The sequence below is a fragment of the Polypterus senegalus genome, chromosome 13, assembly GCF_016835505.1.
Source record: "Polypterus senegalus isolate Bchr_013 chromosome 13, ASM1683550v1, whole genome shotgun sequence".
Lineage (NCBI taxonomy): Eukaryota > Metazoa > Chordata > Cladistia > Polypteriformes > Polypteridae > Polypterus > Polypterus senegalus.
Window position 1 is genome coordinate 70,797,507 of NC_053166.1, and position 12,891 is coordinate 70,810,397.

The window sequence follows — 12,891 nt, forward strand, 5'->3', positions numbered from 1 at the left end:
GAGTAAGTGAAGTATAAAAATAAGATCAGCCTCTTTAACTGTCAGTTTTATATATGGCAACTTGGTTGCATGTTTATCACATCATGATTCTCACGACTGTCATGCCGACCCCACTTTGTAACTAGGATGTGAACCCCAAGCTGAGAACCCCTGACTTATTTTGGTGTTTCTTACACACCCTATCAAACTTCACAAGTGTACAAAATCGGGCCTTGACAACAGGATGGGGTCACCACCTTCGGGCCTTGTTAGCAGACGCGTCTATAATCACGATGGTCACAGTGGTAACACCAGAAAGCCAGTCCATACCTTACCGTACCACAAATGAAGGACTTATTCTTGTTATTCAACCTCTCAACCAAATTTTAGGCACAAGTCTACTTTCTGGATTCCGTTTCTGCCCTTCTTTCTCTTTTGAAATTGTAAGAATAGGATTTCTCCAAACTCTGGTCAATGACATTTGCGTTTCTCAATCACCCATAGGTTGCTAACTATCACTCCAATGGCCCCAACTAAACTGCTATGCTACACAAAATAAGGACTATTTACAAATTACAAAATCTATAGTTTTATAAATTACAAAGCAGCAACAATATGTCAAAGTTACTTGAACAACTTCAACAGCTGTCTTCCTTACGCAGTACAAATCCATTAAGATCTGCCACCACACATCCACCTTGTCAGCACAATTCTGTAACCACACCCATCACCTCAGGATAATCACAAGGCAGGACTGTGCTCATCAGACCTCTCAAACTCCTCCAAAGGAAAGCAGCCCACCTTAATCTGAAGCGTTCAACATGCTGAGAATACACTCCTCTATAACAGGTGTCACACACGTGCACATGGGAGGCAGTCTAAGGGCTTATGTAAAATATATGTAATATTATAAATGATTTAATATAACTTGAGTGGTGCAATAATTGTACACTGATGATTTTCTTCAAATTGCTGAAGTTAATGTTTCTTGGTTTATTCAAAAAGGTCTCTGAACCTTCAAATATATCTTAAGGAAAAGGCTGCTATGAGTCTCTGAATAAGTTCTGACCTCCATGTGATGATTCTTTCTGTTCACCCAAACAGTGTGTTTCGCTGCTGTCCTCCTCTGCTTCAATGTCTGCACTTCCAGACTGCGTAACATCTTCCATGTCCTTAGACATTGGGAATACAGGCTGAAATAAACAAAAGAATAAAAAGTTGATAGGAGCGGAAATTTAGATAATCTGCAATGAGAGGTCCAAAGGATGAGGCGGGAAACACAGAAAATTCTTATTGAATGGCCTGGAAAAATCCCTAAATATACTTTTAAGAGAAACAACCAATTCTGACCCAAATTGCTGTTTGGAGTGCACGAAATACAAATGCCAAGTCTGATTTTGCTGCCTCAGAGCCCCTGAAGCCTGCATTAAATCTTTGTACTGAACAGTGTACCTGTGTGGAGTTTACATGTTCTTAACATGTCTGCATGGAATTATCTGAAAGGATTGCAGCTTTGTTCCTGTGTCAGACATGTGTATTAACTTAAATGGTCCCTCATAAGAGGTCCACTGTGTGCAATGGTGAAGCTTGTAGATACATTGGTGCTCCATCCAGTGCTGCTTCCTTCCTTACGCCTAATGCTACAGAAGTAGACTTATGAATTATTGACACCTTTTGTGAAGATGAATGAAGTCATTTATAAAACAAATTGTTTATGTTTGAAACAACATGAAAACTGTATTTTTCAAGGTTTTATATGAGTAATGTTGTTTTTTAACATATGTTTCAAAATGTTCATTATCCAGAAGAAACCTCAAGAACACATAACAACATAAACAATCTCCTTCAGTGTTTAATAAAATGGAAGAACCATCAAAGAGGGATCTTACACTGAATTTTTTCTCATACTTGATGCCACAGGTTTGCTTTTATGGACTGCCCTTTTCCAGCAAACGACAATCAATCAGGCTAAAGACTGGAAAACCAAGACTGTCACTAAAATTTTTTCATATTTTAGTCAACCATTTATGTGCTGCTTTTGAGGCATGCTTGGGATCATTGTCAGGTTTTAAAAAAATCCATGCAGTTTTCTGGCAGAGACAACCAGATTTTTGGCAAAATCATCTTGATGTTTAGTAGAACGTATGCTTTCATTGATCTTAATAAGTACCCCTGGACCACTGGCAGTAAAAAAATCCAATAATATTAAAGACATTCCTTCAAGTACGAACGCTTCTTTTGATGCTAAATGTTGCGTCCAATGAGTTCAGTCTTCTTCTGTTCTGACTACAGTATTCCAATAAACTCCAAATTGCATTTAGCAGGCTTCAGCTTTATAAATTGTTTGCAAATGTCAAGCAAGATGACACCTTTTATTGGCTAACTAAAAAGATTACAATATGCAAGCTTTCGAGGCAACTCAGGCCCCTTCTTCAGACAAGATGTAATCATTATGCCTGAATGCCTGAAGAAGTGGCCTGAGTTTCCTCGAAAGCTTGCATATTGTAATCTTTTTAGTTAGCCAATAAAAGGTGTCATTTTGCTTGGCTTTTCTCTACATTCATAATGGCTAACACGGTACAACACCCTAGTATTGCAGTTGTCAGTAAGGGCTTTCACCTGGAAACCATTCCAAATGTGTCATCTAATTGTGGATTTGGTGACTTGAATTGAAGAAGCTGCTTCATGGAATTAAAGGATACATGTTTTATTAAAACAAATGTTATTACTTATTTTAAAACATCTTATAAATAACAACCTACATCTTAAGTGTTTCTGGGAACAAAGGCCTGTGCTGTCTATTTATTTGTCATCTTTATTAAGGGTTGCAATAATTCTTGAACAATGTGTGTGCAAGGATTCAACACTACCCATTTAGATGTGATAAATTGTCCAAAGACATAGCCTTTTTGCAATAAGGTTTTGAGGACAGAAAGACACCATGAACAGAAGTTCTAAAAGAGATTTTCCTACTCCCTATTCTGCATAATGAGTTTTGTCTTTTCAGAAACTGTTAACGGTAAGCAGAAATAACAGCTTAGTCATTTGACATTCTAAGAATTTATGGGCAAATATGTCAAGAAGTTGTGAACTATACAAATAAATACTGCAAATGCCTTTCTGCAATGTCAAAGTTCTACTCCATAAGATGATAATGGAATGACGATTGGAGTGCTTCTATGCATACAATAGTGCAGATTATTTATGGACAGTTTCTGGGTATGAACATGAACTGGTAGATGTGCTCAATCGATACATTTCATAATAGGATATTATGATGCACGCTAAAGTGGTCCATAATAAACTGCAGGCATTTAATGGACACACTTGAAGACGTGTTCAAGGAATCTTCTTAGAAAATCAGGAAAGGAAATTGGGCAGCATGTTTGAAGAAATCTTAAAGATTCCTGTAGTCTTTTGTGTGCTATTTCTCTAACTACAATCACTTTCCTGAATTATTTTGTTTATAGGTTACAATATTGATAATCAGTTAGGAAGAGGTGCACTGATAGTATACATGTTTTAAGAACTATGGCAAAAGGGTTGCTCAAGCACAAGAGCACTTAAATCAAAACTCAGATTGGTAGACTATATAAGTAAGAGCTACTCATTTCTCTTTATCTGTACTGGTATCTTTGATTAAACGTGTCTAGTAACCAAAGCAAAAGGAATCAGATTGCAGGGTATACTACTCAAAAACATATTTCTACTGACAGCTATAAAACGACATTCTTTACTGAATATTTGCATATTTTATTGATGAGAAAAAGCAAAGGAGAACTATTACACTTAAAAGCAAAGCAAATCCCACTTTAAGTGTACGTCCTATCTAAGATAAAACATTATGCATAGTAAATCCAGAAGCCGAGGCTTATGAATTTCTGAGAGCAGGTTTTTCTGTATTTTTTAATACATCATGCAAAGCACGAACCTCAGTCATCAGAAATTATGCTGCAGGAACAAATGTCAACATCAATTCTTATTTTCCAGAAATCTAACTATGAGCATTCTAGCATCCTTATTTTGTAATATTAATGTAACCTCAATTTTAAAATAGTATTAAACAGAATATTTTCTTTCTTTGACATGAATTGATGGCACTTTGGTGCCCTCTGTAGATAGGCTGATGGGCACTTGCCAGTCACTAGTTTAATCCATGTTTGTGCATCTTGTTCACCACTGCTTTTAAACTTCAGTTAGCTGAATAAACCTGACCCCTGTTCAACTATAATAGTGTGATTTTACCAAAAAGTGATGCTTGGTTATGGAGTTAATTTCTAGTTTTTCATGCCTACTTTTTTCTTTTGGTTGTATCTCTCTCATTTCTTACTTCTGACTAGTTCATACCTTTAAGACATTCAATAACACTCAGGTTTAAAATAGAAGTTGGAGGTCGGCTTACAGGAGACAGCTATATTTATAATCTTACTTATGCCTTCTTTGTGGCTTTTTAAAACTACACACAAGAATTTGATTATTTTTCCCCAGGATTGAAAACCTAAGTTTACTTTTGAATTTTTAATTCAAATTAGAATAACTTATAAAAGTGTTTCCAGATTCATATACTGTACATCCATTTCTTGATCATGAAAGTCCAAACTGGGTCTTATTTGCCGGCTTCCTCTGTACAAATATAAGCTGTCTTGACTGTGTCTGCGCCTGTAGACTGATAAATCTTCAGATCATGAGTTTACTGTAACATGCAGTTAAATGCACATCAAAAGTTCCTTGCTGATAATATGTCTTAGCTGTTGGACCATCCATTATCCAACCCGCTATATCCTAACTACAGGGTAACGGGGGTCTGCTGGAGCCAATCCCAGCCAACATAGGGCACAAGGCAGGAAACAAACACACACTCACACACCAAGCACACACTAGGGACAGTTTAGAATCGCCAATGCACCTAATCTGCATGTCTTTGGACTGTGGGAGGAAACCCACGCAGACACGGGGAGAACATGCAAACTCCACGCAGGGAGGACCTGGGAACTGCAAGACAGCAGCGCTACCCACTGTGCCACCATGCCGCCCTAGCTGTTGGACCAAAACAGAAAATTATTTCTTTGCCTTCTCCAATCAAATATGTTTTCTACCTCATGCTTTTGTTAAAACATTTGTTTGTTTTGTTTTTACCAAATGCCTAAATCTGACCAGGTTTCCCTCTGCGCCTCAGTCCCTGCTTTTTGTATGTTTCATTGAAGATAAAAACACATACCAGCGTGCACCATTTCTCTTTTTCATCATGAACCTTTTTAGAATAAACACCTTAAACAGTCCACTTCTAAACTCTTGTCCTCATTTATCTTTGAGAATTTATGATGAGCAAACAAATGGGGGTCCCTCTAGAGCTCATAAAGGGATGATGTCTGCAGTTTAATTCAGACGGTTATTCACGCAAAGGCAGAAGCATGGGGGTTTAGCACAGTATTTATTGGGTATAAAGAATTTGTTGTTACACCTGGTCCATTTTCTAAATCTGTGCCTAAATTTAGTCCAGGGAGAAATATCTGCCTGGTTGTTATCATTCTGGATATTAATATTTTTTTTGCAGATGTGGAGATATTATTCCTAGTCCTGAGGGAAATTTATCAAAACTAAACTCAAAATAAATACAAAGTACTATACATGTGCTTTCATGTGTCTCATTCCTACTTTTATTTTGTGACTTATTTAATTTTCTTAAATCTCAAAAATGTGTGCTCAATCTCTAATGTACTCAGCCATGGCCAGCTATAACTGGATTTGGCTGCAGAGAATCCATACTTACTTGATAATGTTTTCCCATCTAAGACCTCAGCTAGTGGTCTTCCAAGTAAACAGCCTGAGAAGGCTTACGAGGATCAGAATTTGTTGAAGGTTAGCATTGCCAGGTTTGTGGGCAGAAGATGAAAGGAGCTGGTAGCTACTTTGAGCCCCTTGGGTTAAAATCTGCAGCAATGTGCACTCATTACATTGAGACCACAGGGGAGAGGCACAAAAGTTCCTTCATGCCAGCAATGTTTATTATTTATTTATCGTGTTCTTTCATTTATAATGAACTATATTGCTTTTATTTATTACACACTTTTATATTCTGAGAGATCATTTTATTACACATTCCTATTTAACAGTCAGTTGGTCTCCCATTTGCCCACAAAACAGTTTGAACTTGTTGGAACACACACACAACAATGTGTTGAAAGAGCAACAAAGGAATGAAGGCAAATGCCAATTAGTGGTTTTACCATAATTATAGCAAATCAGCTGCTGGTGACTTTCCACTTCAAGCACTTGTTCAAAGACAAGTTGTACTTAAGAGAAAAGATACAATGACTAGGCCAATCAATTCAGTTATCTGAATTCATTGTCATGCTTCTAGAAGTTGTTTTTTCCATTGTTGTGGCACTATATTTGTTTTTAGCCATGATTCGGGTTTTCCATCATGTGGTAATATTACCTTACTTTACAAACTGATTACGTTTAGTGAATGAATCTGTTTCTCGTGCATTTTCAGTTTCCTTGCTGGATTTTTGCATTTTTGACATTAGCCTGACAAAGAAAAGATAATCTTGCTCCAGTTACATAATCTATAAACAAAGTGTCTTGGATTAATTAATCAGAAATGTTTGATATCTGGCAATGGCTTCTTGATGCCTTTCCCTAATAAAGCTCTTATGTTGATTGAGTTCATATTGATTGCATTCCTTTAAGAAAGGTGAACTGCCTCCACAGCTTCGCTTAAGGCCTCATCTGGTTACAAAATTATGTTTGTGTGCTCAGGTACTGATCCTTGTCTGACACTGATAAAAACACCTCCTGGTGCTATAGCCACCACTGTCAGAACAACTGCGCCCAACGGACTCCCCCGAGTCATTCTACCATTAAAATTTGACATTTTTCCTTAAACCTTCTCCATTTGCCTTTTAGAATGCCTGCTGCCTTTTTATTGGACTTTCAAAATCCTGCTTTATGCATTTCCCCTTTGTACAGAACCTCTTCAGATTTAACTCCAAAGATTTGGAGGCATTTTCTTTCATGAGCCTATTTTACATTGTACCTGGTGATTAGTATAGTTTGCCCACATTTTGGTCACATTTTTGGTCATTTCCTGTAGTGTGACCAATTTTCCAGTATTGATACCGGGAATTATAGTTCAGTTGTGCAATACTGTGGAGAATAAATGCACACGTGCAAGCATACAGTGTAACTGCTACTATTGGTCGGTCCCTTCAGTATGTCAGTATAAGGAGAATATCAATGCTGATACAGTCCAAATATACAAGAGCAGCTATTGTGGTTGATTATTATTGTTATTGATAATAATTGAGCAGCTATTGCTGATGATTACTATTAGCTTTGTGGTTGTGATTACAGTATATTGAGGTGTGTCTCACCTCAGTTAATAAAGCAGCATCCTACTCCCCTTTCCCTTCTCAGACAAATACAAAGCCACACAAATATATAAATAATACTGAAAACTCATTTATCCTGGAAAGGTTAAATGAGGACTGATAATCTTTAAACAGTGTCTTTGTCTTTTTTAAAAAGAAACAAATGTTTGTTTATGAGCAATATTAGTTGTGCAGTGTTAGTTACCTTTAGTAGAATATACTCTGTTTCAGTTAGTTGAGCTTTGTTCAACAAACCTTGCTTAGACAAATATTTAGAGAAAGTTCAAGCAGGTACATGAGCAGTCTTATAATGTCAATACAGGCAGATCTGCAAATTGTACTAGTATCAGATCCTTCTAAGGTATAATATTGAATTTTAAGATTTTCAGGACATGTACTAAAAAGAAAACATAAAGTAGGTATATTCCATACTTTCAATAGATTATACATTTTGAAATGACTCCAAATTCTAAGCCTGGTCAGTGCCCATGTGGAATTTACACATTTTCCTTGTGTCTGCATGGGTTCTTCTTTCCCATCCCCACACACATCATTATCTGTTGATTGCACATCATAAATTGTACCATCTCAGGCATAACTAGACTCAACAATGGACTGGCACTCCAGGTCTGTTCCTTGCTTTGCATCCAGTGCAGCCTGAATTGGGTTAAGTGGGTTTGGGAAAGTTACATTACGTTAGATTACATACCCATGATGTGTGGAGTACAAGTCAATGGAGGTTATGTTTAAGCTAAATAACATGCTAGTGAGGCCTCATCTGGAGCATTGCCAGCATATTACAAAAATGACATAGCAACACAACAAAAAGTCCAGAGACCAGAGTCTAGGCTGATTTCACATGTAAGTTATGAGGAAAGACTGAAGAAACTGAACCTTTTCACTTTAAACCAGCAGTGAGCAACCTCAGTCCTGGACAGCCTCAGTGGCTGCAGGTTTTTATTCAAACACAGTTGCTTAGTTAGAAACCAAACCTTGCCATTAACAGATCTTATTTAGTTGTATGGCTTGTTAGTGTTAGTGTTAATGTCAAGTCATTCTTATAATGCAGATTTTTTCCTTTCCAAGAATATCATCTAAATGATTTAAAGCCTAAAACGAATGAAAAATTCTCAGTCCTTCATGTTTTTCTCTTCTGTTTCCTTTCAAATATTTTATTAAGCCAGAGAGTTCATGATGAATACACACAGGTGTCTATGGAGACAAGGCAATGATGAACTGTTTGTTCTTTTGTAATTTGCATCTAATTGCTAATAAGAAGGAAATAAAAACAGAAAATGCAGTTGTTTAAAACTGAAATAATCATTTAAGGGTGGAAAATCTAAACACGTGAGACAACTAAAATGAAGCCTAATAATGTTGCTTGAGCAGTAAGTGTTCAATCAGCAATAATTGACTTCTCAGTAAGCAATTGAGTTGGAACAAAAACTTGCAGCCACTGCAGCCTACCAGGTTTAACGTTGGTCATCCCTGTTTTAAATGAACAGAAATTAAGAGATGATATGATTGAAGTTTTCATAACTAAAAAGGCAATTACAAGCTGTCATCTTAATTCAGATCTTCCAAAAGGACACAGAGGAAGACTTAGTAAGTGAAAATGGCACACACGTGTTAGGAGATTTTGCTTCTCACAGAGAACCAGACAATCATTAAATAAGCTATCAAGTAGTGCAGTAGACAGCAAGACTTTAGGGGCATTCATGCACAACTTCATGCACATTTTGGAGAAATTAAGTGAGTAGGTTTGATGAGCTTGTTGGGCTGAATGGCCTGTTATTTACAAATATATTATAATATTATGTTACATTTTGAAAACCTTCTCATCCTTTTTATAATAAGAGTAATAATGACTTTTAAACAGTAACCAGAGAAAGAAACTTCTGAAATACGACTTTAGAAAAACAGTAATAGTATAAATGGAATGTTTGCAGTTAGAGTCTAGGGATCGAAATGCCCCTAGAAAATCGTAAATGAACATGATCAAGAACAATATAAAATTACAGAAATTAAAAATATTCTAATACTGAAATCAATTTCACATAATCATTTATTGCATGAGAATATATTTAAAAGTATTACAGATGAAGTTTCAAGACTCTCAGGTACTGCATATACCTATGTTACTATTTCAAATAAAAAAGGCATCATGTGCAAGGTTGGCTTCAGTGCCTTGTGAACAATGCTGCTGGGAGAGGCTTTGGTTCCTTGTGATGCTGTATGAATTATACTAGCTCATAAAAGTGATAAATGCACATGTTTGGACACTGAATTATTTAGAATTGAGGTGTTAACTGTGTTATAAAATAATTAGAATTGGGCTCTTACTGTCAGTTTTCTGAAGTGCAATGTGCTAATTTCCTGCTTCTTATTTTTCCTCCCAAATGTAACAGTCATCCAGTTCCTGGATGGGTCTTTTTGCAACCAAAAATTGTTCCCCTATGGCATTGCTCTGAAGAACCACTGTGGCACCTTTATTTTTAAGAATGCATGTGCATATTATATCACCTCAGCATAAATTAGGTTAGACTGGCTATAACATATTCAAGGCAGTTTTCTGCAAAGGTATTTTTCTGTGGTGAGAGTGCGGTGCTAGCCTCTACTGGGTCCATGAGACCTGGAAAGGAGAAGTAACTTTTACACTGAAATTAACACAGTCTGAATTCACACTTTTTGCTCTTGACCACTGATAATCTGCTCTCAGAGTCAACAGGAGCTCTGTATTTAACCTCACATACAAGAACTGATTCATGCTTGTATGGTGTAGGACATTTCTATGTTTGTAAGTAATATACAGTCTGCACTTCTAGCCTTTTACAGATGGATTGGAATTAGAAAGACATACTTTTATAATACTAGAAGGAAACTATTAATATAGACTAGGAACACCAATCTGTAAATGAGTTGAATACAAGCATTCATGTGTGACAGACCAGGACCTAGAGAGAATTTTAACGTTAGACACACTGGGGAATACAAATACATGACTTGACACATGGCGTAGGTATTTAAAATATTTACTTCACAATCTCATTACTGCTGCATCAATTTTTCAGATCCTTAACTTCTATGGCTGGGTCCCGGCTTCACTGTGCAACAGGTTAGGGTCATTCCTGGACAGGACTGGACAATCAAAAAAGGGGTGATATATAGTCATGTGTCTAGTTGTGATCGAAACTGGGGAAACGCACCCCCACGTTCAAGGAATTGAACCCGGGTGCCTTGAGCTGGAAGGCTATGTAGTTAACCACTGTCATTTGCTATTTTGTAGGTATGTATTTAAATTGAGAGCATCACACATATATGTTATTATTCCATGTACCTATCAAATATGTATTTATTGTTAGTGTGTACTACATAGGGAGCAATACTATAGAACTTGCCTGTGGCGTAATATAGTAGATAGAATTTTGTAAAAAAAATATACTAGATCTTACTGTTGTCAATCGTTATCAAAGTGAATGTAGGAACACTGCCATTTATTTTAACATGAAATGCAACATTCAAAAAATATGTATGTTTCTACCACTGCCGATGGAAAGGAAAATGTTAAATATTAAATTCATTTGTAATTTTCTAATGTAGGCGATATCCCATTTTCCCTTTTCCAGAAGACTGTAACAGGTAAACCAAGTCTGTCAAGACAACTGACTCAAAATTTAAATGTGTCACTGTCCCCTCTACGCCTTTTGGAATTCCACTTTTCTGTTATAGCAAATTTCACGTCATAATCTTGAATCTTTTTGTCACAGCACTGTAATTATGACAAAGCTTTATAGAAGGCAGTTAGGTGCAAAAGCTCAACACGGCGCCCAGTGCCTTCATAATAAGGCTGGTGTTTTTCCACGGGCATCTTGCCCCAAAATTGTACCGGGAAGCTCTCGCCTACTGGCAGCTGTCCCGAAAAAAAAACGGGACGGGAACACCCACCTTACAATTTCTTCTGACCGTGCTCTGTATATGCATGAATGAACAGACGTCAAAGAAAGCTGGGCTGGAATCCAGCGCCCGGGCTAACATTTGGCATTAGTGCCATCCTGCTAATTCAAATAATTAGTATCAGTCGCTATTGCAGTCTTGACAATAGTCGTAGCAATAATAAACAAAGATATTTTACAATAGATTGTTTCGATAATCTGACAATGTTCAGTCTTTATTAGAAAGAAAGAAAGAAAGAAAGAAAGAAAGAAAGAAAGAAAGAAAGAAAGAAAGAAAGAAAGAAAAAGAAAAATACTTTTGCATTGCATTCACTTACCTGTACTGAAGCGGGGCCAGTCTTATAACTTAGTGGAATATAACAGCAGCTGAAAACGACTCTATAAGTCAAAGGTAAAAGCCCGAATTGCTGCACGAGTCTGTATTGCGTGATGCTAGCGGTTCAGACCTTGGCGGCTGAAACAGAGAGCACTTGTAAGTTTTCCGCGAGTGGCCACGCCCCCGCCATCTCTCTCTCTCTCTCTCTCTCTCTCTCTCTCTCTCTCTCTCTCTCTCTCGTCTTAACAGTAGAGGTGAGGTGGTGTTGCTCGTTTGTCGTCATTCTATCCTGATCGCTGGAAGCTGCAATAATAATGTTCAGGAAAATGCATTAACTGTTTCAGTACGGAGTTTAAAACTGAACGAAAGAAACTTCTATACACTGGAGCTTCCCGTGCATTATACTCTATGAAAAGATGACGAACAAATAGGGTTTACTTGATTCAAATTTGGAGTACGCGCCGTGCTCGACTTGAACTTTGGGGGTTACACTAAAGCAGGGGTTTCGGTTCGGTTCAACGTGACAAATGACTGAGAATGCTGAAGCACAACGCTATCTCCAAGTAACACCCGTAAACATTTACTACATTCCAATACAAATTAGTAAGCCCAATTTTGACATTTCTGACTTCAGTTTCAAAACTGGACTTGCTAAATATTATTGAAATATAGAAATCATTTATATGTGTTACTTGGAGATGGTTTTGTTTCTTGGTTTTACGATTTTCTTCATCGTTATTAAGTTGTTATTAAGATCCAATTAAGTAAACAAACTCCACAGAAAAAAAAGGCAAATTAATAAAAAAAAGAAAAGTGAAAAAACTAGCAAAAGTGCAAATATTTCTAAATTTCTTTTTAATGTAAAACCTCACACTACTGCTCTTTTCTAAATGCAAAAATAAGGGAAGGCTAATTCAACCATGAAGTCAATCAGAGATAAAACAACTCAGTTATTGTGAAACTGATTTGGGGAAAAAATAAGCAGCTGCAGGACTGAACTTGGAAGCCAGTGCATTACAGTGACTGAATCACAACTGAATGACTTAGCTGGTGTGTATGGAGTGTGGGTTAAAATAGCCAATATTAAAATGCATCACACAACTGTATTTTACATTGAGATTTACCATAATTCAGATATAATACTGAACTCACAAATATAAGATACACACATCACAAGGAAATCGATTATTTTAATGTGTGTAAAAGGTACACTTAACAAATTGATAGGGACACCTGTATCCATTAAAATATTAAATTAGCCAATCGTATG

General features: G+C 36.8%; 1 protein-coding gene across 2 annotated transcripts in view; it reads right to left on the reverse strand.

The window, feature by feature from the left end:
• LOC120543119 (myoD family inhibitor domain-containing protein-like) overlaps positions 1 to 11,783 on the reverse strand; it is a 33,066-nt gene extending 21,283 nt beyond the window's left edge. Inside the window, exons 1-2 of one of the 2 annotated variants that reach the window (XM_039775996.1) lie at positions 11,623 to 11,779; positions 1,049 to 1,172 (exon numbers count right to left, since the gene is read on the reverse strand). In XM_039775996.1, coding sequence (XP_039631930.1) covers positions 1,049 to 1,160 — 112 coding nt within the window. In that variant the 5' untranslated portion in view covers positions 1,161 to 1,172; positions 11,623 to 11,779. Of the gene's footprint in view, positions 1 to 1,048; positions 1,173 to 11,622 lie in introns of both variants that reach the window. The other variant, XM_039775995.1, reaches the window with a different exon arrangement.
• Positions 11,784 to 12,891: the final 1,108 nt, after the last annotated feature.